Source organism: Chiloscyllium plagiosum, unplaced genomic scaffold, assembly GCF_037043375.1.
Source record: "Chiloscyllium plagiosum isolate Xiang-an unplaced genomic scaffold, Cpla_swu_hap1 HiC_scaffold_45, whole genome shotgun sequence".
NCBI classification, from domain to species: domain Eukaryota; kingdom Metazoa; phylum Chordata; class Chondrichthyes; order Orectolobiformes; family Hemiscylliidae; genus Chiloscyllium; species Chiloscyllium plagiosum.
Genome location: NW_028270183.1, coordinates 8,962,872 through 8,988,459, shown reverse-complemented (window position 1 = coordinate 8,988,459; position 25,588 = coordinate 8,962,872). Strand labels below are relative to the sequence as shown.

The 25,588-nt window shown below is 41.5% G+C and overlaps 1 protein-coding gene and 1 long non-coding RNA gene across 4 annotated transcripts in view; one reads left to right on the top strand and one right to left on the bottom strand.

The window, feature by feature from the left end:
• The window catches only part of notch3 (notch receptor 3), a 292,195-nt gene that overhangs the window by 234,268 nt on the left and 32,339 nt on the right, over nucleotides 1-25,588 (bottom strand). The window contains exons 3-4 of one of the 2 annotated variants that reach the window (XM_087983126.1): nucleotides 22,102-22,252; nucleotides 18,434-18,568 (exon numbers count right to left, since the gene is read on the bottom strand). In XM_087983126.1, the coding sequence (XP_087839252.1) occupies nucleotides 18,434-18,494 (61 nt within the window). In that variant the 5' untranslated portion in view covers nucleotides 18,495-18,568; nucleotides 22,102-22,252. Of the gene's footprint in view, nucleotides 1-18,433; nucleotides 18,597-22,101; nucleotides 22,253-25,588 lie in introns of those variants that run through there. The other variant, XM_087983127.1, reaches the window with a different exon arrangement.
• Nucleotides 1-25,588, top strand: part of LOC122552255 (uncharacterized) — an 83,803-nt gene that overhangs the window by 44,462 nt on the left and 13,753 nt on the right. The window lies entirely within an intron of this gene.

Genomic DNA, 25,588 nt, shown 5'->3' with positions numbered 1-25,588 from the left:
CTGCTGCGCTTTTCCAGCAACACATTTCCATCTCTAAAGAAATTGAGGGTTTGGTTAAAAAAAAGAAGGAAGCATGTGTCAGGTACAGACAGGATAGATCGAGTGAATCCTTAGAAGAGTATAAAGAAAGTAGGAGTATACTTAAGAGGGAAATCAGGAGGGCAAAACGGGGACATGAGATAGCTTTGGCAAATAGAATTAAGGAGAATCCAAAGAGTTTTTACAAATATATTAAGGACAAAAGGGTAACTAGGAAGAGAATAGGGCCCCTCAAAGATCAGCAAGGCGGCCTTTGTGTGGAGCCACAGAAAATGGGGGAGATACTAAATGAATATTTTGCATCAGTATTTACTGTGGAAAAGGATATGGAAGATATAGACTATGGGGAAATGGATGGTGACATCTTGCAAAATGTCCAGATTACAGAGGAGGAAGTGCTGGATGTCTTGAAACAGTTAAAAGTGGATAAATCCCCAGGACCTGATCAGGTGTATCCGAGAACTCTGTGGGAAGCCAGAGAAGTGATTGCTGGGCCTCTCGCTGAGATATTTGTATCATTGATAGTCACAGGTGCTTTAGCCCAAACTACCCAGTTTTCACAACTTCAACTACTCCCATTTGCCTGTGTTTGGTCTATATCACTCCATACCTATCCCATCTATGTACCTGTCTAAATGTTTCTTAAATGAAGAAATTGTACTCCCTTCCATCACTACCTCTGGCAGTCCGTTCCAGATACTCACCACCCTGTGTGTGAAAAGAAATTGCATCTCTGGACCCTTTAGTTACTCTCCCCTCTCACCTTAAACCTATGCCCTCCAGTTTTAGACTCCCCTATCAGGGGAAAAGCTGTTGGCTATACTTCTTATCTATGCATGATTTTATAGACCTCTATAAAGTCACCTCTCAGTCTCCTACGCTCCATGGCCAAAGGTCCCAGTGTATCCAACCCTTCCTTACACCACAAACCTTCCAGTCCAGGTAATATCCCAGTAAATCTTTTCTGCATTCTTTCTAGTTTAATAATATCCGCTCTACAGTAAAGTGGCCAGAACTACACGCAGTGCTCCAAATATGGCCTCACCAATGTCTTGTACAGCTGCAACAAGAAATTCCAACTCCTATACTATATACCTGACCAATGAAAGCAAGCATGCTGAAAGCCTTCCTCACCGCCCTGTCTACCTGTGGATCTATTTTCAAGGAGCTATGAACCTGCACCCCTAGATCTCTTTGTTCTGTTCCCCCCCAGGACCCTATCATTGACTGTTTAAATCCTCCCTGGTTTGCCTTACCAAAATGCAACAACACCTTGAATTTATCTAAATTAAACTCCATCTGTCATTCATGGATCTTACATTAAGTGTATAAGTCCTACTAAGCTCACTGGCCCAGTTAATCAAGATCTTGCTGCATTCCCAGATATCCTTCTTTACTGTCCACATACCCGTCAATCCTGGTGTTATCTATAAACTCACTAACCATGCCCTCTAAATTCTCATCCAAATCATTTATACAAATAACAAGTCACAGTGGACCCAGCATCTATCCCTGTGGCACACTGTTGGTCACAGGCCTCCAGTCCGAAAAACAACCTTCTACCACTACCCTCTGTCTTCTATTGTCAAGTCAATTTTGTATCCAGTTAGATCCCATGAAATTTAACTTTACTCAACAACCTACTATTGCAGTACTTTGTCAAAAGCTAGAGTGAGGTGCACTCTTTGAACTGCACTCTTGTCATTACCTGAGGCATGAATTCATGTTATACCACATTTGTTTCTTTAGAGTTTTATTCATCTCAACTTTTCTGACTTGCAATCTAATGGAGGGATTGACTATTTTATGAGTCTTCATGGAATGTTGCATTCCACAAGATACCTCACCAAACTGACCATTTTCACACGCAAGGTGAGGTTTGGGGGGCATCACAGCTAAAGTTAAACTTTGCCTTGCACACCCTTCCACGCACATGCGTGCATCTGACTTTCAGCAGGATCACTGCAAAGCATTAGTCAGGAGCCCTGACTAATCTTTCCCAGAACAGTAAGTACAAAAGCCAATTGTAGTGGGAGAAACATTGACCCAGCTAAGCTCAGCCATCCACACAGACAGGGAATTGAATCATGCACTGATTAATTATGTGACTTAGTACTATATTTTACTTAGTACTCTTACTTTATTCATTAAGTCACTTAGGAAGTTAAAACAGAACCTTTTATCCACTTCTGTTACTTTCAACAATGCCAAACAAGTCCCTCCAGTATACCACAGCCTGAACATCAAACTATTATCCTCGCAGTCCAGTGTTTAAATGTTCCAAATCCAGCCATCCTCTTCAATGCATAAATCAACAGCAGGAGCCAGTTGGCAGTTCAACCTTGTTCCCTCATTCAATAAGGTCATGGCTGATCTGATTACTCCACACCACTGCCTGCCCATGAAAATCTTTGCTCATCAAGAATTCATCTACCTCGCCTTTAAAAAGTTCCAAAGATTTTGCTAACACCACTTCATAAGGAAGAGAGTTCCAAAGATTATCAATGCGTTGTGAGATAAAATATCTCAACTCTTTTAAATGGGTGACTCTTTATTTTTAAATTGCAACTCTGACTTCTATATTCTCACAAGGAGAAAAATCCTTTTCACATGCACCTTCTCTAAGTGAGTTTCCCAATTTACTGTCAATCTGAAGTAAAACTTATCTCTGCCTGGGGTCAGTAGATGGTGAATCAGTGCTCCCAACCTAATAGTACTATGGGTATACATATACCACATGAACTGTAATGATTTAAGACAATATGCACTACCACTTTCCTAAGGGAAATTAAGAATGGTCTACAAATATTGCCTTGCCATGAAAGAATAAAGACATTTTTTTATAGCTAGCAGATGGATTAACCGATGCTGAAATACAAATTAGAATCCTAACTATGTAAAGACGTTGTGCTAAATTGTGGAGCTTCCTTCCCACCTATCTGCTCCACCCTCACCTCTGACCTATTACCTCCATCCCCACCCCCATTCACCTATTGCACTCTTTGCTACCTTCCCCCACCCTCCTCTCTGACCTATCACCTCCATCCCCACCCCCATTCACCTATTGTACTCTTTGCTACCTTCCCCCACCCTTCTCTCTGACCTTTCACCTCCATCCCCACCCCCATTCACCTACTGTACTCTTTGCAACCTTCCCCCACCCTCCTCTCTGACCTATCACCTCCATTCCCACCCCCATTCACCTATTGTACTCTTTGCTATCTTCTCCCCAGCTTCCCAGCTTCCCCCCACCTCCACCCCCATTTATCTCTCCACCCTAGAGCCTTCCTGCCTCTTTTCCTGATGAAGGGCTTTTGCTCAAAACGTCGATTTTCCTGCTCCTTGGATGCTGCCTGACCTGCTGTGCTTTCCCAGCACCACTCTAATCTAAACTCTGGTTTCCAGCATCTGCAGTCCTCATTTTTGCCTACTTAAAATGATGAGCAGGCTGGTGGAGAACACTACATCAAGTACACTCCATTAACAGCTGGACATTAATGAAAACATCTTTCACTTTTGTCTTTGTATTTGTATCTCAGTGGAAGTCATTACAACTAAATCTATCTATCAAAAGACAATAAATAGTACAAGCCATTCCAATTGATAAGAAAGTGCAAAATAAGTTAAGAACTGCACTCTTCAGGTGGTAGGAGGTGATATTCAGAAAACATTGTCTTATATGCACAGTATGAGACACACTGAATAGGTGAAAGTGAGGACTGCAGATGCTGGAGATTAGAGTCGAGAGTGTGATGCTAGAAAAGCACAGCAGGTCAGGCAGCATCCGAGGAGCAGGAGAATGGATGTTTTGGGCAAAAGCCCTTCATCAGGAATGCCAACCACTGTGTGTTTGTCTCATGTATCTTCAAATATGTACTAGGTTTTCTTTCTGATGAGTGACTGTATTGACAGGCCAGTGTTGGTTCTGCACTCATTACTAACAAAAGTCAGCTGGTCCCCAATCTCAGGAAGAGGACTTTAATTTTTCGAAAGATACCTGTGTGAAGGGTTGCACTAAGTTCCTCAGCGTTCAAATTATACATTTCAGAGATAAAATCCAAAATCCAAAGAAGGAACAAGTCTTCCTTCCCTGTATTGACACTACACTGAATACACTTGAGTATTAAGGTAAAATTTTAGGGATTCAAAAAGAAAAAGAATTCATTGGACAAAAGAAGTTATTTTCACTTTGGAATATTGACTGTCATGCCCAAATGCAAACTGAGTGTCTACTCCACTATTGCAATAATAGTCAGTAGGAATGTTCTGGAAGTGTTGAAACCAATGCAGCCAGTAGTCTATACAAGAACATAGGAACAGGATTAGGCCACTCAGCCCTTCGAGTCTGTTCCACTATTCAATGAGATCATGGCTGATCTGTAGCATACTGCATATTTGACCCAAGTCCCTAATAACCTTGCTTAATAAAAATTCATCAGTCTCAGATTTAAAATAGGCAACTGATCCAGCATCCCCTGCTCCTTGTGGAAGAGAGTTCCAAACATCTATCACCTTTTGTGTGTTTAAATGCTTCCTAACTTGCTTCCTTTATGAGTGTACATTTGAACTCAAAGTGAGCATGAATAAACAATATTCACTATTTCCTGTCCCACAGTAAATCATTAACTAGGGCACAAACTGAATCTTCTATAAACTATTCCAGTTGTTATCAACTCCCAAGAAACCTATTGCATAATAATTTTTTGTGGGAACTAACCATTATGTATGTTTTATACACTTCTTAAGCATGTCATGACTTGGAGGATCCGGTGTTGGACTGGGGTGGACAAAGTTAAAAATCACACAACACCAGGTTATAGTCCAACAGGTTAATTTGGAATAAACCTATTCAACTATAACCTGGTGTTGTGTGATTTTTAAACGTCATAGTAATATTATGCATATTGCAACAAATCCAATTCATCAGTTTTGTACATCATGATACCTTTAATGAAGTAGTAACAAGAAAAAAGCTTCTTTAAACAACAAGTAGTTATGGTCTGGAATGCACTGCCAGAGAGGCAGACTCAACTTAGCATTCAAAAGGGAATTAGGCAGTTACTTGAAAAGGAATAATGTGCAAGGTTACGGGGAGATACCAGGAGAATGGCACTCAGTGAGGTGTTCATTTGGAGAGCTGACACAGACATCATAGGCCAAACAGCCTCTTCTGTGTCATAGAAGTTCTAATAATGAAGAACTTAAAATTGCTTTGGAAATAAGATGTAAAGTAACACAAAAAGTATTTTTAAAGTTGAATGGTTTAAAGTTTAAATCACTGCTGGACTTTCTACAGTTGTTGCATTCTGGCTTCAGGGGTTAAATGCACACCCAATAGAAAATGTGCCAAACTCAAAAGTATTTCCCCAGATTTTGCATAGATGCATATTAGTTATTCCAATATAACACTAAAGTTTGAACAATAATGGAATGATTTAACGCAGAGGAGACCATTTGGCCCATCATTCCTTTCCAGGTCTTTGGTAGAACTAGTCATCAACCTTGCTTTTTCCCCACAGATCTACCAATATTTCTGTTTCAAGTATTTACATAATTCTGTTTTGAAAATTATTGTTGAATCTGCTTTCACTGCCCTTTCAGGCAGGGTGTTTCAAATCAAGGTAACTTATGCCACTGAATGGATCCTCTGACCAAATAAAATCATTAAATAAAATGTACATAGAACATATCCATTTACAACTTTAACAGACAGCTTTTGAAAATTTCAAAATCACTGTTCAGGTTTGCAGAGGAGATCACAATGACATAAGGCAACAGTGCATTTTATTTCAAGTTTTGTTCTTGATAACCTGGAACATAGAACATAGAAAAGTACAGCACAGAACAGGTCCTTTGGCCCACGATATTGTGCCGAGAATTAAGCCTAATGTAAAATATAATAACTTAACCTACGCACCCCTCAACTCACTGCTATCCATGTGCATGTCCAGCAGTCGCTTAAATGTCCCTAATGACTCTGCTTCCACCACTACCACTGGCAATGCATTCCATGCATTCACAACTCTCTGCGTAAATAACCTACCTCTGACGTCTCCTCTATACCTTTCTCCAAATATCTTCAAACTATGACCCCTCGTACCAGTCAATCCTGCCCTGGGGAAAAGTCTCTGGCTATTGACTCTATCTATTCCTCTCATTATCTTGTACATACTGAGTGAACAAGCTCAGATAAACCATTTCCCAAGTCTACTCAACATTCTCTCTGTCAATAGGAATGTATCCATGCCCAAATTAATCTCAATTCCATTTTTTCCCTCACCCTGTAGTGCTCCATAATATTAATGTAAAAAAAAACTTTCTGATGTTGTTTGAGTTATACCTGATAACTGGGTTCCAACTCTGCACACAAATTCACTTATGTAAGAGCTGAATGAACTGCGTAAGAGCATATATCTGAACAAAATACTGGCTAGTGCAGTAGAGTGGCGCTCAAGTAGTTGTGGATTACTATTGCCTATCAGCTGTAACAAATTATTACTGACAGGTATAAACTGATCACTAACTGGAACTTGGTTGATTTGCACAATGTTTCACTTGAAAAGTGTAAATCAAGTACTACCTCAGCTCCATTTGGTGTAAATCAATTAATTTATCACATTGAGAGAACTACTATACAACTTTCCTGAATTGTATGGCTTCAGTACCTTTCCTTTTGTGAATTCTTGGAGATTCACACATACAGTAAACTATCCAAACAAACATTAAAACACTAACACAGCTTGTCATGCACGTTCAGACACACCTATGCATAGTCATATACATTGACAAGGACATGGATAGTTGCACAAAAAGGCACAGCCACATGCACAGCACACGCATAAATACTGAGACAGAAACACAAACACACCCAGGCACTTGCCTTCCAGCTCTCTCAGATTTTCCCTGAGCTGTGCAGTTCTTTTACCTGATTTTGAACTGCAATTGCAATGGTTGTAGATATGCTTTCAGGCTTTTTAATTATATAGTGCACTAATTTAAATGGATTATAAATGAACCAAACTGAAAAATGCTGGAAACTCTCAGTAGTGTTTTACCTGTGAGCCCTGTCTGAGGAAAATATATTGCGTCACGCAAAAATACTTACCTGAAAGAAAAGTAGATCTTGCATTTATATAGCACTATTGACAACCCTGGTGTAGTGGTTGTAGCGAGGTCAGCCAGGTGATTAGGGCTGTTAATCTGAACCAAACAGGCAGACCCCACTAGCTGACAGGTATGAACAGGAGCATACTTTGAGTGCTTGCTCTGGGGTAGCTGGATCAGTGTCAAGGACTCTCCACCTAGAAATAATTATTTCAGTGGCAATGAGAGTGGGATTTATGATGTAACCCTGCAAAAGTGCCTATTAGCTGAAGCCCAAATGGACTTCAAACAGGCACTACAACTGGCTTTACATTGGAAAATGTGGCAATTGAGTGCATGGGCTGCAGGGTATTCTAATGGAGGTGGACATCCTCGCCAGTCTGACTGAGCTTGGGTGAAGGCAATCCCATAGTCTCACTCAGAACATATCCTGAATAGAAGGACACTCGGGTAACCCACAGCAAAACCCCAAAACAAAGCCAAGCCTTGGCCAAACGTTAACATTTTCTTCAGGGTCTGGATCGGCATGTTGCTGCCAGTGACGTGAACTCAAAACAGCAAACACTGGACCTAAACTGAATAAAAGAACTCATAGGCCAGTACCTGGGAGAGTGCACATCCTGGAAAGTAACCAATATCTGTTTTGGAACAGTGAAATTGTTTGGCAACATCCAAATCAGAACCAATCAAAATTAAAGTCTGGTTAAATGGTCATCTGATTCTAATGGGTGCGGTCATTTCAGAGATTGCAAAATGACTCTTTAACAAAATTCTGGACTTCACCCCTTAAATTTGCACAAGACATCGACTAGATTGAGAACCTATACTAAGGAACCTTTACAGATTAAGATACAACTTTGGTTCCAGTCTCTTTTGAGAAGCAGCTGGTTCAGTTACCACTGATTGTGATAAAAGGCTCGGTCCCAAGTCTGATGGAGTGAAATTGGTTGAGAAGGATTCACCTCAATTAGCTCAAAATGTTTTGATCAGAAGATAGCTGCCTGAGTGCAGTCCTAATTCAATACCATGAGAGATTATCAAAGGAGCCAAGGTCACCTTGCATGCTGACCAGGAAGTAATTGCACGATTCTGCAAGACCCGTTCAGTGCCATTTGCCTTATGGGCAAAAGTAGAGCCAGAAATCAGAAGGCGGGAAAGCAAAAGGATCATCAAACCAGTCCAGTCTGGGCAGCACCGGGTCATACCGACTGTGAAGCCTGACGGGCCGGTTCACCTTTGTGGGGATTTTAAACAAATGGTAAACTGTTTTTGTAGCTGGATAAGTACCTAATTCCTCGCATAGAGGATTTATATGCAATGTTGGCAGAGGGGACTGTCCTTCACGTAGCTGGATATGAACCACGTGTAGTTCCAATTGAAGGTAGATGAGGATTCCCAGAAGTATGCTACAATTAGTACCCATTAGTGGTTTCACCAATATATGAGACTGCGACCTGGGGTACTGTCAACCTTTGCCACTTTTTAGCAGACGATGGAGAACAGTTTGCAAGATTTACCCTGGGTCACCATTTACGTAGATGATGTACTCATAACAGGAAATGATGTGGAGGTGCCAGCGTTAGACTGAAGTGGACAAAGTCAAAATCACACGACACCAGGCTACAGTCCAACAAATTTGAAATCATAAGCTTTTGGAGCGTAGCCCCTTCATCAGGTGAAGTGGCGAAGGGACTACGCTCTGAAAGTTTGTGATTTCAAATAAACTTGGAGGACTATAACCTGGTGTTGTGTGACTTCTGCCTTTAGTAACAAGGAAAACCAATAAGGAGGACTTAAAGAAATTGAACATAATCCTTAAAAGTATCTCCCAGGCGGGTGTATGCCTTAGAAGGAAAAAATGTATGCTCCAGATATCCCAAGTAACCTACAGAGTGGAAAAGACCAGGTTACATCTGTTGGAAGAAAAAGTGAGGGTGATCAATTAGTACGGTGAATTATTATGGAAAGTTCATATCTATCCTGGTCTCCATCCTGGCACCTTTGCATCTACTCTTAAAAAAAGAGGTTAACCTTGGAAATGATCATGTAGCCACACCATAGGGTGTTGGCACACTAAGATACTAGGATTCCTGATGAACAGCTCATGTTCAAAATGTCAATTGTTCTGCTGCACAGATACTGCCTGAGTGGCTGTGCTTCACCATCACCACACTTTTTGACTCTGATCTCCAACATCTGCTGTCCCCACTTTCTCCTGCACTATGATCCTAAGCAAGATCTGTATTGATAGGCAATGCCTACCCATATGACATTGGGATATAATTAGCTCATAGGTGGCCCACTGGAGAAGATGGCCCAATAGTGCATTCATCCAGGACTTTGGCTAGTGCAGAGCATAAATGTGTCCAGATAGAGAAGGAAGGATAGAGAAGGAAGGTTTGTAATCACATTTGGAGTCAGGAAGTTCCACTACCTTTATAGATGCAAATTTGTAATAATAACTGACAAATCCCTGCTAGATGTACTTGAACAGGACAAGGCAATGCCGCCCATTGCTCCAGGTTGAATTCAATGGTGGGCTCTAATCCTATGTGCGTATAATTACAAGTTGGAACACCCTCCAAGTGGTCATTGTGGATGCCTGCTCAAAATAATTGGTGTGTACAGGGATGACAATAGAAAAGTTACAATATGCGGATTCCAAGAAGTGTTGGCCACAGATAATGGGCCATTGTTTACCAGCAGGAATTTGAGATTTCCTTACGTCAAATGGTAATCGACATATAAAGGACAGTTCCATACCATCCATCATCAATGTTTTGGTCAAAGCAGCAGTCCAAACTTTGAATGCAGGCTTAAAGAAACAGTGTCTGGATTAATGGTGCTGGAAGAGCACAGCAGTTCAGGCAGCATCCGAGGAGCAGTAAAATCAGAAACAGTGTACAGCTTCACTAGATACCAAACTGTCCTGGTTCCTATTTGTTTATAGGATCACCCCTCATGCAACAAGAGGGATAGTTCCAGCAGGGTTGTTAATAGGGAGAAGACTCTGCACCAAGTTGAACCGGATCTTCCCTGACTTGAAGAGGGAGGGAGAAACAGCATCAGGAACGTCAATGCCGGACACAAGACTCCGTTAAGCAAGAGAGACAGTTTAGTTCAGGGGATGAAATTTGGTATAGGAATCAAGGGAATGGCCCTGCATGGGTCAGAGGCATGGTCCAGTGACATTTAAAATTTGGATAGGTGTGATGGTCCCGAACTAGCACGTGGACCATATGAAATCTGCAAACTCATAAACAATGTGGGAGCAAAGTGTGCTTGACAGTTTTCATGACTGTTCTGGAACCCATGGGTTCTCCCTATCAGTCAAGCATTGAAGAAACTTTGGAATCTGAGATGGATGTGGTGGGTGTTGTCGCCTCAACAGCCTTGTCACCTGAAGAATAGAATAAATTTCTTATGAGATGCTCTGGGCCCAAGAGGTGAGCTATTGTGCATTACATGCCGTCCATATCAGAGGCAGGGTGCAGGGTTGGAGGAACCTGACCCAGTGCTGAAATGCTTCAGGAAGAGCTACAAAAAAAAAACGAGCCTGCCTATGTCCTCGGACTCAGAGGGGGAGGGATGTTGTGGTTGTAATGAGGTCAGCCAGGTGAACCTCATTAAGTATGAGTTCCCTGATTGGGGCTTTTAATCTGGTCTGATCAGGGAGCCCTGGCTGACATAAAAACATAGGTGTCAATGTCCTATTCACTCTGAGAGCTGGCTCTGACAGAGCTGGATCAGTGTCAAGGACTCTTCATGAGTAAATAAAGGGAGACTTGATGACATGATACCAGCCTTTATGGAATTATTTCACTCAAGACACCCAAACTCTTCACAGCCAATGAAGTGTCTTAAAAGTTTAATCTGTAGTATAATCAAGAAAATGCAGGAGTCAATATGGACAAAATAAGCCCCCACATGTAGTGACATGAGAATGACCAAATACTCTGCTTTTATCTATTGGATGTAGAATAAACATTGGCCAGGATACATGGGAGAGCTCTTCTTCAAAATAGTGACATGGGGCCATATATATCTGCTCGAGAAGCAGAGGAGGCCTTGGTTTGTTACATCAGTATGCCTTTCTGTCTTTGAGTGATGCAATATATTTCTGTGCATCAATCTGCCTGGACCTAGTCTCCCTACACATGGAAACGTGTTTTGTACCTAAACAATCAAATCTTCCAATAAGTTTAAAGACCTCCATTTCAAAATTCCTCAGGCTTTCCTTCTTGAAAAGAATTGATCAAAATGATATCTTCTGAAATATTGTATGTTTCTTCTTCTTGTTGCCCCTTTATATTAATGTGATACAAGTAACATTGAGAAGGCCAACACTTGTTGCTCACCTATAATTGCTTCGGAGAGCTCTCACCTTGAACTAATGCAGTCCATGCAGCGTAGATACAACTACAAAGCTGTGGGGGAAGGAGTTTCATTATTTTGATAAAGTGACAAATCATCTTTTCTTGTTTGAGGTTTTTGTATTGAAGAGATGGAAATGTGTTGCTGGAAAAGCGCAGCAGGTCAGGCAGCATCTAGGGAACAGGAGAATCGACGTTTCGGGCATTAGCCCTTCTTCCTGAAGAAGGGCTAATGCCCGAAACGTCGATTCTCCTGTTCCCTAGATGCTGCCTGACCTGCTGCGCTTTTCCAGCAACACATTTCCATCTCTGATCTCCAGCATCTGCAGACCTCACTTTCTCCTTTTGTATTGAAGAGTCATTCCCCGAGTCATCATTTCTTATAGCACCCTTGCAAACCCTTTTTGCACTCTCTCCACAGCCTCAACAACTTTTCAACTATGCTCAAACTGAGTTTCTATATACATTGTTCAAACTCAGGGAAGATTCTCCTTGAGAATTGTACAAATTTATGTTGATAGGAACCTCAAACCAAGCTGAAAGATGTGTACAACTTATCAATATCCACAATAAATTTGAATCCAACTTTCTGAGTTAATCACAATGCAGCATCCCAAATTGTTAATCACCTTACATAGAGTGCTGCAATTCATCTTCTTTTGAATGCATAGCTTTTCAAACACTAGCACTTCTCTGGTCATCTCACCTAACCAGCCTTATTTCAAGTGTGAGCTTTTCACAATCAGTAAAAACATGCTGCACAATGCAATCTTGACCTCACCCAAAATCCGCATACTGCAATAGGCAGTAGGAACCAATAGTTAGAAATCCAGGTCTGCAGTCATGTTGAAATTTCCCTTCCAATTCTTGGGAGCACCAGTGCCAAGGTCTCTGTTCAAATCAATTAACTCATCCCATAACTGAATCTAAAGCCTTCCTTGATTTGGCTTAGTTCCATTCCAGGTATTTACCAAGCCAGAATCTGCAAATCAATTATTCAAAATTGATGTTCAGTTACTGAAGTCATCAAATTCAGACAACTTTCAAAATTTCATTGAGGAACAGCATATTGCAAGTCACAGCATTTACTCACTGACATGTGGAATGATTGAAGCAAAGAGCATTGATGCAGTTATGGGAAAGCTAGACTTTTAGAAAGGGAGAGGATGAAGGAAGCTGATATTAGAGAAGGGTAATGTTCGGGTCAAATGAGTTGTTTCAGTTCAATGCTATGTAATTCTTAAATCTGACCCAATTTATTTAAGCTGCTTTTATTTTTGTTATATATAGTGAGTCACTGAGAGAATGACAAGATGAGTCTGTGGTACAAGTATCAAGCTGTTTTAATCCACAATTCATAATACCCTAATCCTTATAGAATGTTTCTTGGCACACTAATTGGGAGTTTAATGAGATGGTATTGTGGGAAGTACTGTCATCAGCCTGCTAATGTGGGAACCAAACCTAGCAAAGTTGGTAGCTGAGTGGCACTGCAGCAATGCCCAGTCCCATGGAATGGGTGGATGAAGCTTTTCATCTGCTATTACCCACATACTGAGTTCCTATTCTTGACAACGGCATTAGGGGCAAAATAATGTGCCAAGGCCATGAGCTCCCTGACAATGAACAGGGTAGGGAACTAGGGGAGGGGAAGGGGCAAAATTGGCTGAAGTTACTATTGACCAATTTTGTACATATATTAATGCCCAACTCAAGAGCAGCACTGACAGACATCTGGCAATAGGTCACTTATCAGTAATCCCAACTGTGGTACAATACTGGGAGATTAAAGGAAGAAAAAATATATTATGAATGGGGATTAAAATTAGGAAGTGAGCCAAAATACTGCTGTTCACCCCTGGAGTCGGGGTCTGAATCTAGCCCAAACTAGAATAAAAATCTCTTCTATCTGCCAGCATTGAAGGGATAGTTTAATACAATACCTTGGTGATGGCTCCTGGCGTTCAATTTAGCTTAGAAATTGTAAATGTTCCTCCAGAGAGGGGTTACTGTGGGAAATGGATATTTCATACTGTAGAAGCAGGATAGTTTTGTTCAGACTGGGTTGAAGTCATGATTTCAGGGTGGTGAACTTTACTGCTCTGCCTGACCATGGGAGAGAATTACTTTGATACTTAGTGCCAAGAAGTGAAGAAGCATTTGATTCACAACTCTAGGTTTGTTTTCGTTAGAAAAAAGGAGATTGAGGGGGGACCTGATTGAGGTTTACAAAATCATGAAGGATATAGACAGGGTAGATAGAGATAAGCTTTTTCCCAGGGTGAAGGATTCAATAACGAGAGATCACGCTTTCAAGCTGAGAGGTGAAAAGTTTAAGGAGGATATACACGGCAAGTACTTTACACAGAGGGTAGTGGGTGTCTGGAACGCGTTGCCAGCAGAGGTAGTAGAGGCAAGCACGGTAGATTCATTTAAGATGCGTCTGGACAATTGCATGAGTAGTTGGGCAGCAGAGGGATACAGATGCCTAGGAATTGGGTGATAGGTTTAGACACTAGATTTGGATCGGCTCAGGCTTGGAGGGCTGAAGGGCCTGTTCCTGGGCTCTAAATTTTCTTTGTTCTTTGTTCTTGAAGAGGTGATTAGACATGCAAGTTTGTTTCCTCCTTAACTAGTGATAAGTGCAATATACTGCCAGTACAGAACAATGTTGAACTTGCTGTGACTTGTCCGGTCAAGATCATTCTACCTAGGGTACTGGCTAATAAGCTTAATTGGAGGCAAGCAAAAAGAGCCTTTTCAGTTCTGAAGATGGGTCACTAGGCTTGAAATATTCACTCTGTTTACTAGACTTGAAACATTCACTCTCTTTCGCTCTCCAGAGATGCTGCCCAGACCTGCTGAGTTTCCCCAGCAATTTCTGATTTTGTTTGGAAAGAATTTCAATTTCTGTAATAAATATAATTCTCCAGGATCTATTAATGAACCAAAGTGACAAGTAAGAGAAGCACTGGATAAACTAGTTGTACATTTTAACATAGAATGAGAGAACTTGTTACAGTGGTGCTAAACTGACAATTAGTAAGTGGGCCTGCAAAAGTGACAGTAGATGCAAAAATAATTCCTGCTTGCACAAGTTTTCAAAACATAGACTTGGAGACATATCACCTGTATTACAAGGTCTGACTTGAAACAAAATCTTTTGAACGTAACCTTTTATCTACAGAGCTGGGAAAGCAATTAGAATAGGCCCCAAGAAGAATTAATTTGCATGATACCTTCAAGATAAATATTTGTCTTTCCTGCATTAATATTTGCACTGTAGTGATTGGCAGTATGGGCACTGTCAATAGTAGGTTGACAGCTCTTGCCAAAGGCATACAAAGTACTCAATATCAGAGCTGTTTTAACAGAAATGGGCAGAGCAGCCACACACAGGCAGAGGTCTGGGAATGAGAAGATATGTTCTGATTTAGCAAAGTCTTCCTGGAATGCTTGATATTTACTCAGCAAAATCTGATTATAGCTCATCCCTATCCATTCCACAAGGGTTACTGCGAACACAAGAAGAGGACTAATATTCTTCAAAGGCCAGGTGAAAATGCTAAAACTTCCTCATATACAGTCAAATCACGTCATGCATTATAAAGACATTCTGGTGATTAGTGTACTAATCCTTCTAATCAGAGGATTCAGCTCTTGTTCTGTTTTTAACTGCTTTGCTCCCACTCATGAATGCTCCTGCGGCTTCTGTACAATCATCAGGTTATTGTGACTGTATTGCTTGCTGTGGCCTGACTGTTAATTACACTACAATAGGAGCGCACAACATGAAATGTATCATCAAGCGTTAATACATCAGAGGCTCATAACCTCAAAATAATGGCGTGTTTCAATTTAAGCATCACAGATAAGCTTGTTTGTCCAGGCTTTCAGGGAATATGACTTGCTCGTTGGCAGAGCTCCATCCTGTTTTTAACAGGAAAATGCATTTCTGGGTTGATGAGGTGGTGTGAGGGTTGAGGGTGCAGTAATAGCATGGACTCAACTTCAGCTAATAACCAAATGAACTGAAGATTTCTGAAGACATCAGGTACAGGGGCTCTATTCCAGGAAACCTTCACCACAATTAGCCTATGGACTTTTGGGTCTATGAGTTTTTATCATATTCTCTCACAAGATGTCACTGACTGGGCCAGCATTTATTAACAGTTCCAGCATTTATTAACAGTTCCTAGTTGCTCTTGAGAAACTTGGTGGTGAGCTGTTTTCTTGAACCATTGCAGTCCATGTGCTGTATGCAGACCCATAATACTGTTAGGGAGAGAGTTCCAGAATTTTGACCCAGCAACACAGAAGGAACAACAATATATTTCCACGTCAGGATGATGAATGGTTCGCAAGGGAACTAGCTGGTGGGAAAAGCACAGGAAGAGGAAATCAGTCAGAGCTCTTCCTCCTCCTAATTACTACAGAACTACTCACTCCAAAACACGAGGATGTACCTCAGGTGAAAACAGGATCAGGTTAGATTCTGATGCCACCTATAGTCAAGCAGTATGCTAACGTGCAACATCTGAGTTTAGACATGAGGATTAGCCAGACACAGAAGCAATCCTTCGCAATGTGAACTGAACCTCAGAAGCAGTCAACAGCTTCAGGAAAGAAGGGGACAAACATCGGGGCAAAATAAATACAAGCATGGTAAGAAAGCACATCTTTATTTGTTAATTACAGGCTGTAATTTACAATGTTACTGGATTATGTTGTTGCACTCCATTTTACTCTGAGTTAATTGTGAAATGTTTGTGCATCATGGACTTTTTTCTACAAAGTAAGCTTGATATCACTGAAGTTTATCAGATTCTAAATGTTTGTCACTGAATATGTCTTATAGTTATCACCAAGAACTAGGAACCAGAATAGCAGTGTTCAAGCGAAGGTCCACCCACTCAGAGAGTGAGGTGATGGCCTAGTGATAATATTACTGGGTTAGTAATCTAAAGTCACAGACTGTGGACTGCATCTTATGTTTTGTTAGCCAAGTGTAAGTTCTGTTGACATTGTTGGAAGCATTCCCAGTGTAAGGCTGAGCAGATTTTCCCGCCAAATCTCATTAAACTTGTTGCATTAACTGCTGTTCCTGCCCTTTAGAAGTGTATTTTGTCAGATTTCCATCACATTTTACTACATGCCGTTTCTGGGATAGTTGCACAGATATCCTGGAATGGACCAGCATCCGTGGCACCAGTACCATCTTTAAAAGGCTGTTGTGTACTTGGAGAAGAACTGTCAGTCCCAAGCTGTCGTTTGCCGGACATAGCAGACAGAGGGACTTTGGTGTCTGGCTTATAAGGCAGGGTCTTGGAGTTCATGCTGAACAGGGTGGTGCACTGGTGGGACTTTCTCCTCGCTCCAGGGACCAGCGATAGAAACCACAACACCATACATCTGAACATGCCACCCTGGTGTGAGGTTGCCACCCAGGGTCAAGCAGTCTCAGCAAGCTGGAAGAATGCCTAGCATTGTAGAAAGAAAGTCAATGATATTCTCCACTCCACTAGAGTAACTGTCATCATCTTGTCTCCAATATCTCACACTCAATCCATCTCTGTTCTTCTACCTGAAATAACTCCAAAGAGGCCAGCATCCCATCACCAAGTCCCCCTTCATTTACACGTGCATAGTACCTGACACTGAGTCCAGCTTCCTCAGAGGAAGCAGAACCTCTGACCCTCCTGTTCTTATCTGTCAGCCAGGGCTCCCTGATTGGACCGGGTTAACAGCCCCAATTATGTTCTGAGGTCCATTCAGCTGACTTTATTACAATCTACATCCCTGCCCCTCTGAGTCCGGCAAGCTAGTCCTGTTCTTTTGCTTGTAGCCTCCCCTGGGATGTTTTTGCACTGGGTCCAGTTCCTCTGAATCAGCCTTGGATTTCTGGCGAGTGCTAGACAGTCGCTCGCTTCTTGTGCGTGGAACATCTCGGAAGAAATTCATCCTCTTCTTCAGGCAGCAAAGGCATCGAGGCTACAATATCCGCCGTGTCTATCTCAGACTGCGAGGTTTCTTTGATGGAAGGGGAGGACCCATGGGTTCCGACAGCCTTCTGGCTATTCTGAGGGTTCGGGTATGTTTTCCTTCTCTCCCATTTGGAAGTTTGCAGCTTTCGTGTGGTACATTTGCCTGTTTAGGGCTGCCTCACCCACCCAAACTTTGTGTGTGTCATGGGACCTGACCTGGCATCAACCATGCTTTGTAACCTTGAGGGCCATTTCCGTGGTTTCAGCATGGAACTTGGTCCCCTGAAGTAAGGTGTCTCTCTTGCTTAGCGGAGTCTTGTGCCTGGCATTGGCGTTTCTGATGCCATTTCACCCTCCCCCCCAGGTCTGGAAAGATCAGATTTAACCGAGTGAGGAGTGTTCTCCCCAATAACAGCTCTGCTGGGGCTATCCCTGTATGAAGGGGTAGCCCGACAATCAAATAGGAACCGGGACAGTTTGGTATCTAGTGAAGCTGTAGGCTGTTTCCTTAAGCCTGCCTTTAAAGTTTGGACTGCTCTTCTGCCAGATCATTAGACAATGGATGGTATGGAGCTGTCCTTATATGCCGAACGCCATTCAACTTCTGGAAATACTCCAATTCCCTGCTGGTAAATAATGGCCCAATATCTCTGACCAACACTTCCAGGAGCCCGTGTATTGCAAAAGATGTTCTTGAACTGGCAAGTAACCAATAGCATCTCAGAATTAGAGGAGGCCTGGGATCATAGTATTCCTTAACTAAATCTGTCAACTCTTGAAAGCTTATAGTATCTGAGAGCCTCAGGGAAAGTTAGGCTCCTAATAATCAAAAAAGCTGTCACCTGTCCAGAAAAAATAATGCATTATTTCCACATCCTAGTCTTCAAATGAGTCAAGTTTCCCAAATAACGGCATGATGCCCAAAATGCTTACCACATGTCAAAGGCCGCTGTTGATCGCGAATTTCTTCAGAAGCATACCTTTTTCCTCTCATCACCACTGAAACAACTTCACAGAGGCTTGTATCTCATCATCATGTCACTCTTATTTACATTTGGAGTACTTGATCTGGAACAAAAATAGAAGTTGCTGGAAAAGCTCAGCAAATCTGGCAGCATCTGTGAAGAGAAATCAAAGTTAACATTTCAAGTCCAGTGACCCTTCCTCAGAAACTGTTTCAGTTTTTATTTAGTTCTTGGCACTCGTCTGACTTCTTCAGAGCTGCTCTCAGAGTGAGGAGAACCTCTGATACGCCTGTTTTTACCTCTCAGCCAGGGCTCCCTGATTGGACCAAGTTAACAACCCTAATCAGGTAACTCATATTAGATTAGATTAGATTAGATTCCCTACAGTGTGGAAACAGGTCCTTCGGCCCAAGTGGTCCACACCAACCCTCCGAAGAGTAACCCACCCAGACCTGTTTCCCTCTGACTAATGCATCTAACACTATGGGTAATTTAGCATGGCCATTTCACCTGACCTGCACATCTTTGGACTGTGGGAGGAAACCGGAGCACCCAGAGGAAACCCACGGGTGTCTCTGGAGAAGGAGCACGCAGTGTTCACCAACCCCCTTGAGCTGTTCAGGGAGAGATGGGCGCCACAGGGAGTGGAGTGCATTATTTCCCCGTCCAATACTATTTTGATTTAATCCCTGCCTCCCCTTCACAGTTTGATCACACAGCATTGCCCTTTGATGTGAAGGGCACTGCTTGTCACTGGCCACTTGGGTGTTTCTTTTCTTCCTGGTAAAAAAGAAAAGAAAATGAGCATGGTATCTTTGGCTGAGGGGTCAAATCTCAAAAAGGCAAAGCATTGCAATGCAGAGATACTGGGAACATCTAGATAGGTGCAGAGTGAGAGAGCAAAGAGCTGGTTCACTCTACAAGCTGGGTGTGTGTCCCTCAGTGTGTGACGTCCTTCATGCAGAATTATGTCAGTTGTCAATGCAGCTCGAGGTGCAGCATTAAGTGTAGAAGCATCCTGTAACTAAATCGGAGATGTGCTATGATGGTTCTTAGAGGCTGACAATTGCCAATGTTGGCGGATGTGGGATGCTTGTGGTCAGTGCCATGGTTCATGCCTTGAGATTTTCTTTTATTCATTCATGGAATGAGGGCATTGCCCAGCGGGCAATTAAGAGTGAACTTCATTGCTGTGGTCTGGATTCACATGTAGGCCAGATCAGGTAAGGATGGCAGTTTCCTTCCCTAACGGGCATTAGTGAACCACAGGGGTTTTTCTGACAATCGGCAATGGAGACATGGCATCATTAGATTCTCAATTCCAGACGTTTTTTCATTGAATTCAAATTTCACCATTCTGCCAGGGTGAGACTCGAACCCAAATCCCCTGAGCATTAGCTGGGTTTCTGGACAAAAAGGTCCAGTGATAATACCACTAGACATTACCACCCTTGTTGGTGTCCAGTATCCAAGACGGAGATCAATAGGAGCAAACAGTGAGCTCAACCGTCCAGGCATCCACTCTGGTTTCCATGTTGGGTTTTCCCGATGTCTAGTTTGTTGGGCAGGTTTGGTAAGATTGCAACCAGAATATTAATGAGGTGAATTGTTCTGTCAACAAGGATCTTAACAAGTGCTATGCCATCAGTCGGCAACTCATCTCTGGCCAGTGAGAACTTTGCTTGGGAAAAGTGTAAAAGATGGGGTGAGGTGATCTCTAAATCAAGATGTGCCTTGCAAAACATTTCACCTGAATCTGCATACATCTCGCCATAGGCAACTTAGTTAAAACCACTATAAGATTCTGCCACACTGCAAATGAGGTTTCGCATTCCATCTGATGTGAAATTCAAATATTCTAAAACCTGGAATCAAACACGAAGCTTGTATAACGATGGTCATGTGTTGATGGTTGTAATTTGTATCAAGTTCACTAATGTCCTCTTGGGAATGAAATTTATTGTCCATTCCTGGTCTGAACTACATGTGCCTTCAGAGCCTATTGACTCTGGAATGGTCTAGCAAGCCATTCAGTTTCAGGGCAACTCAGGATGAGTAATAAATGTTGGCTCAGCCACACCCAAATCCCATGAATGAATAATAAAAAACTTTTTTTTTCCTTTACCATTGCATTGCAGGTTTCTGTTGGATTGCAGCTTGTGTTTTAAGCTGTCTACAGTGAGCTTTCAAAAGATAAACCGAGAAATTGAGTTTTAGCTAATGTCGCAGAGCACATGGTGCATATAATGCATATAATCCAGCCTGGTGCTTCAATGCAGTACTGCGGCAGCACCACACTGTCAGAGCTACCATCTTTCAGACAAGAAATTACACTGAAGTTCATCTGCAGCTTAAATAAAAGATTTCATGGGGGTAACTTGAAGACAAGCAAAGGATTTCAAACTTGAGTCCTGGCCAAAACTTATCACTCAATCGACAAATGGCTAATGCAGTCATTATCATGCTGCTTGTGGGATCTTGCTGTGCACAAGTTGACCACCTCATTTCCCTAGAATACACATTTCTAAGGATGACCATTGCAGCACTTTGCACCATCTGGAGATCATGAAGCATGTTGTAGAAATGCAAGTCATTCAAAAAATGTGTATTTTCTGGCAATGATAGGGGTCTCACACACCTGCTGTTTATACCTCACAATTAATATAAAAGACATTTTAGAAATAAAACAAGTCCTTTAGTCCTCAATGGATAATGTCCTAACCTCAGAGCCCAACAGGTGAGACACTCTCTCTTTAAGATTCTGCGCTGTTGTATCTGCATCTGTTAGCAGCCCTGTCCTAACTTGAATGTGGTTAATGAAGCACTTCGCCTTTTCTTATTGTTTGAATAGAAAATTCCTGCACACACCCATTCATGGCACAGGTAACAATCTGCACTGCCAATGTCTCCTTACACCTGCTACAGGATACAAGGCTCAAAGAAGCTACTATACCTACTCCTTTTCTACTTAACAGAACCAAACAGGAGATATAATAATAGGTATAAGAAGTGAAGCTCAACACAATCCCAATGCTTCACCTTTTTTACCTCCTGCTCTTTAATTCATCAAGGTTTGTTTTAAAGCAATTTGGGGATTTTCTCAAACAGGAAATAGGGAATTTTGCCCAGGAGGCAAGTTCACCTTTGAGACCTCTTTCTCTGTAAGACTCTGAATGCAAATTCTGTTGATAAATATTAAAAGGTTTGCTGAGTTTTTCCATTTAAATCAGTGATAATGTTTATTCTAATAAAAGAACTACATAAATGTATAGGCATTCCACCTGTTACCAGCTGTACAAACTGGTAAGTAGGTGATTTTAAGTCATGCCTTCATTGCACTTCCTGCAAGGCCATTGGAACAAAAGGGAATGAGATAAATTCTTGGAGGGCAAAAATGGATAGAGTGCTAAGGAGAGAGATTTATAATGGAACTAATTAGAAACCTTTTTCAAAAGCTGTACAGACTTGATGGCCCAAACGGTCTCCTTCTCTGCTAGATCATTCTATGATTTAACGTGCCAACCTAAATATTGCCACAGAGACAGAGGAAGACAAAAGGTTTGGTTGTTGTTGGCTTAAGTAGAAGGAAAGCACATGGCTGCCCCTTACAAGCCAGGTAATATTGCTGTAACTGACCTGTGTGAACTTTCTTCAGCCATTGGAACGACTGGCGATTCTGTGCAGATCATGTCACTGTGTATAGAACTGTGATACCTCTTCTATGTTGTATGACTCGACAGCACATACAAGGAAGCTAGCACCGAGACTCCCATGAGCTTTAACATACCTATGGGCAGAAATTGTAGCTTTTACCCTGGTGTGTGCATTGTACTGCATTAACCTAAGACATAGGCAAGTATTGTGCTATAAATAACGAGAATGAAGAGAAGCGAATTGCTGACTTTTACCCAAGTTCATGTTTTTTTCTCATCGGGGATGCATGTGACCAGAATGCTGTATTCTCTCTGTTCTATATACAGTTTAGCACACAACAATACTATGAAGATTGAATTTCTTTTCTTTTACAGTACTTATCCATGATCCTTCTGACCACTTCTCTCCTGGGAAAGTTCTTTCATTGGCAAACCAGACATTCAGGGTCAGGAATGTCTATCAGTCCCTTAAGTGATTCTACAACCAAATAACCTATGATCTGAGCCTGTTTTTGTGGTACAAGTGGTTACAGTTAAAGCACCAGCTGCCAGGCAGTGGCTGGTTATTGATGGAACAGCTAATCCCATTCAGAGCTGGTAGGTAAATACCTACCCGAGGCCAAATAAATATTTTATTGGGCCCAGCCTGTTAATAGCTGTTTGGCTAAATGCACAGTGTGACTTACTACGAAGTCACATATTTCAAGAAGTTACCAAGTTCAATTCTCACCGGGACTACCCTAATTTGAAGGGTTAACCCTTACATTTGTTCACAACCTTAAAAAGAAATACATATTTCTACAGGACGTTTTATGGTCTGAGCATGTTTCAAAGCACAAAACTGCTAATTCAGCTCTTTTCAAATGTTGTCATGTAGGAAACCAACAGGTAGTTTACACACAAGTTCCTTCAACCACAATGACAGAACAACGAGATAACTTAAATGGTAAAAACAATGAATGCAGATGCTGGAAACCGGATTCTGGATTAGAGTGGTGCTGGAAAAGCACAGCAGTTCAGGCAGCATCCGAGGAGCAGGAAAATCGACGTTTCGGTCAAAAACCCTTCAAATGGTGTCAATTGAGGGGTAAACATTGGTCAGGGCATCAGGGAAAACTCTCCTGTTCTTCCTCAAAATCTTGCCATGAGATCTTTCACATCCTTTGAGATTAAGGCAGATGTGTGTAACATTTTGAAAAACAGTACTTTTGACAGTACAGCACTCTCTTAATAATGCACTGAAGCATGGGCTTAGAATTTGTTCTTAAGTCTCTGGTTTGGGACTTCTGGCTTTTTGACTCAGATATAATGCTGCTACTAATGGGCCAACAATGGTACAGAGACAGTTAACTTGTTATATTTGTAGGAAATGCTAGAGAAACTCAGTAGGTCTGGCAACATCTGTGGAGCGAGAAAAACACTTGTCGTTTCAAACCCAATGACCTTATATTAGAACAATTCTGAAGAAGAGCTTTTGGACTCAAAACGTTAAATCAGTTTCTCTCTCCACAGATACTTCCAGATCCGTTGAGTTTCTCCAGCACCTTTTGTTTCAGATCTTCAACATCAAATATTTTCTTTTGCTTTTTTTAAAAAAATGGTCTGATTAGGCCAGTTCTACACAACTCATTTCTCCAGGATGATGAGGAAAAGAAATTCTGCTTCAGAGAACTTTGCCAAGACTCTTGACTCCCCCCTTCCCGTTTCCAGTTTTCTTCCCATAGAGGTAGGTCCTTGTTGAATTTAGCTGTGGAGCAGGCTTGTGGGGGGGTGGCAGGGGGTTGAGGGGGGGTCACTCTACCACCGATACTTTTGTAGGTCCAAGGTTAAATGCATCACATTGACCAACCAAAGAAAGATTAGGTATCCCAGCCCAGGCATGAACATTCAGGCCTAGTAGTCCTGAATTAACGACTGGTTTCATAACTGATGCATCAGGGGAAAGTTTAGCATCAGACAATCCTACAGATAATTTTCTAATCAAACTATATAGCGATGTTCTTACACACCTCTGCAGTAGGTAGGACTTGAGCCCAGGCCTTCTGGTTCAGAGGTATGGACATTGCCACCATGCCACAAATGAGGGGCATGCAATCTACCTGTGCCAGTTCTTTGAACGATCCAACCAATTTGCCACACTCTCTTTCTCTTTCCTTTTGCACCTGCGCACTTTTAACCTTCAAGGACTTACCCAATTCTCTTTTGGAAAGGTACTACCAAATATGCTTTTACCCACTCATACATGTAGAGCTTTCCAGCTCTTAAAAACTCACCTCTGAGTAATGCCTGTAAACATTCTAAACCATTTCATTACCTTTTTTAGCATATTTCCACATGGATGCAAGACACAAAGCTCATATCACATCCCTTGATCAATAACCTAGATCCACATAAAATATTATAATATCACCAAGCCCACATTGATCTTCAGTTATAATTTGTTCAACCTGTGGTCTTCAGTTGATTTTAGTTAAATAGCTGGCAAATTTTATGTTCATGAATGAAAGCTGTCAGGTCTGCAGAATGGAATCATTTCCCATTTTTGGCATCCAGTGCTAAATCAGGGATGACCAGCTCAGGCAAAGAATGAGTTATATACAAAATATTTCCCATATATTCTGCCTGAACTTTCAGAAGAAGCATTGTAATATAAATGGGGATGTCTGTGTGTTTGTGACAACAAAAAGCTGTGAGAAATATAAATGGTTTCTCATGCTGGTTAAGAATTGCCATTTTATTCCACGTTAGCCATGGAAATGGGAAATGTGATTTCCAAAGCTTCTCTGACATCAGAGGTGAGATTGAAAAAAACAGATGCAGCTTTATAGCAACAGTGTATTTTAATTATGGAAAATTCAGATGTTGTTTTATGTCTCACAGTCAGGATTTCAGAATACTTTTAAGAGACAAGCTCATAATATCATCATTACATCATTGGGAGTGATTTGAAGGTGTAAAGGTCTCATCCTGCATTTTACCCAGGATCATTTGAAGCATGCTGATCTATTGCATGTTGGTAGCTTAATATCAATGATAAACACTGATGATCATACAAAATAACATGCAGCTGTATTATTTACATTGTTGGATTCTTCAATACCATGATATCCACACTCTGTTTCCTGTATAATGTGAGCTAAAATACACTTTGCTGGACAAGGTGAAGCACCCAGTTGGAAGCTTAGTCACATCATTAGACAGCCCCATTACATTGTAAAGCTGCAGTTGTTTGGAAGCCTTAACTCTTATACATCCTTCCAGCAGGCTATAAGTGTTGAATATTTGAAGTAGAAAAAAATCAGCAGAATGGGCTGAATGGCTTATGATTCTTTAAACAAATCATTGATGTGCCATATATTTTAAAATCAAGAGGCCACAACAGCAAAGCAGCAAGAGGGAGAGATTTGCAAATAATCCAGTTGGAGTCCAATTTTTGATGAAGGTTCAAGTCTGAAGGTCAAAGCTGTGGT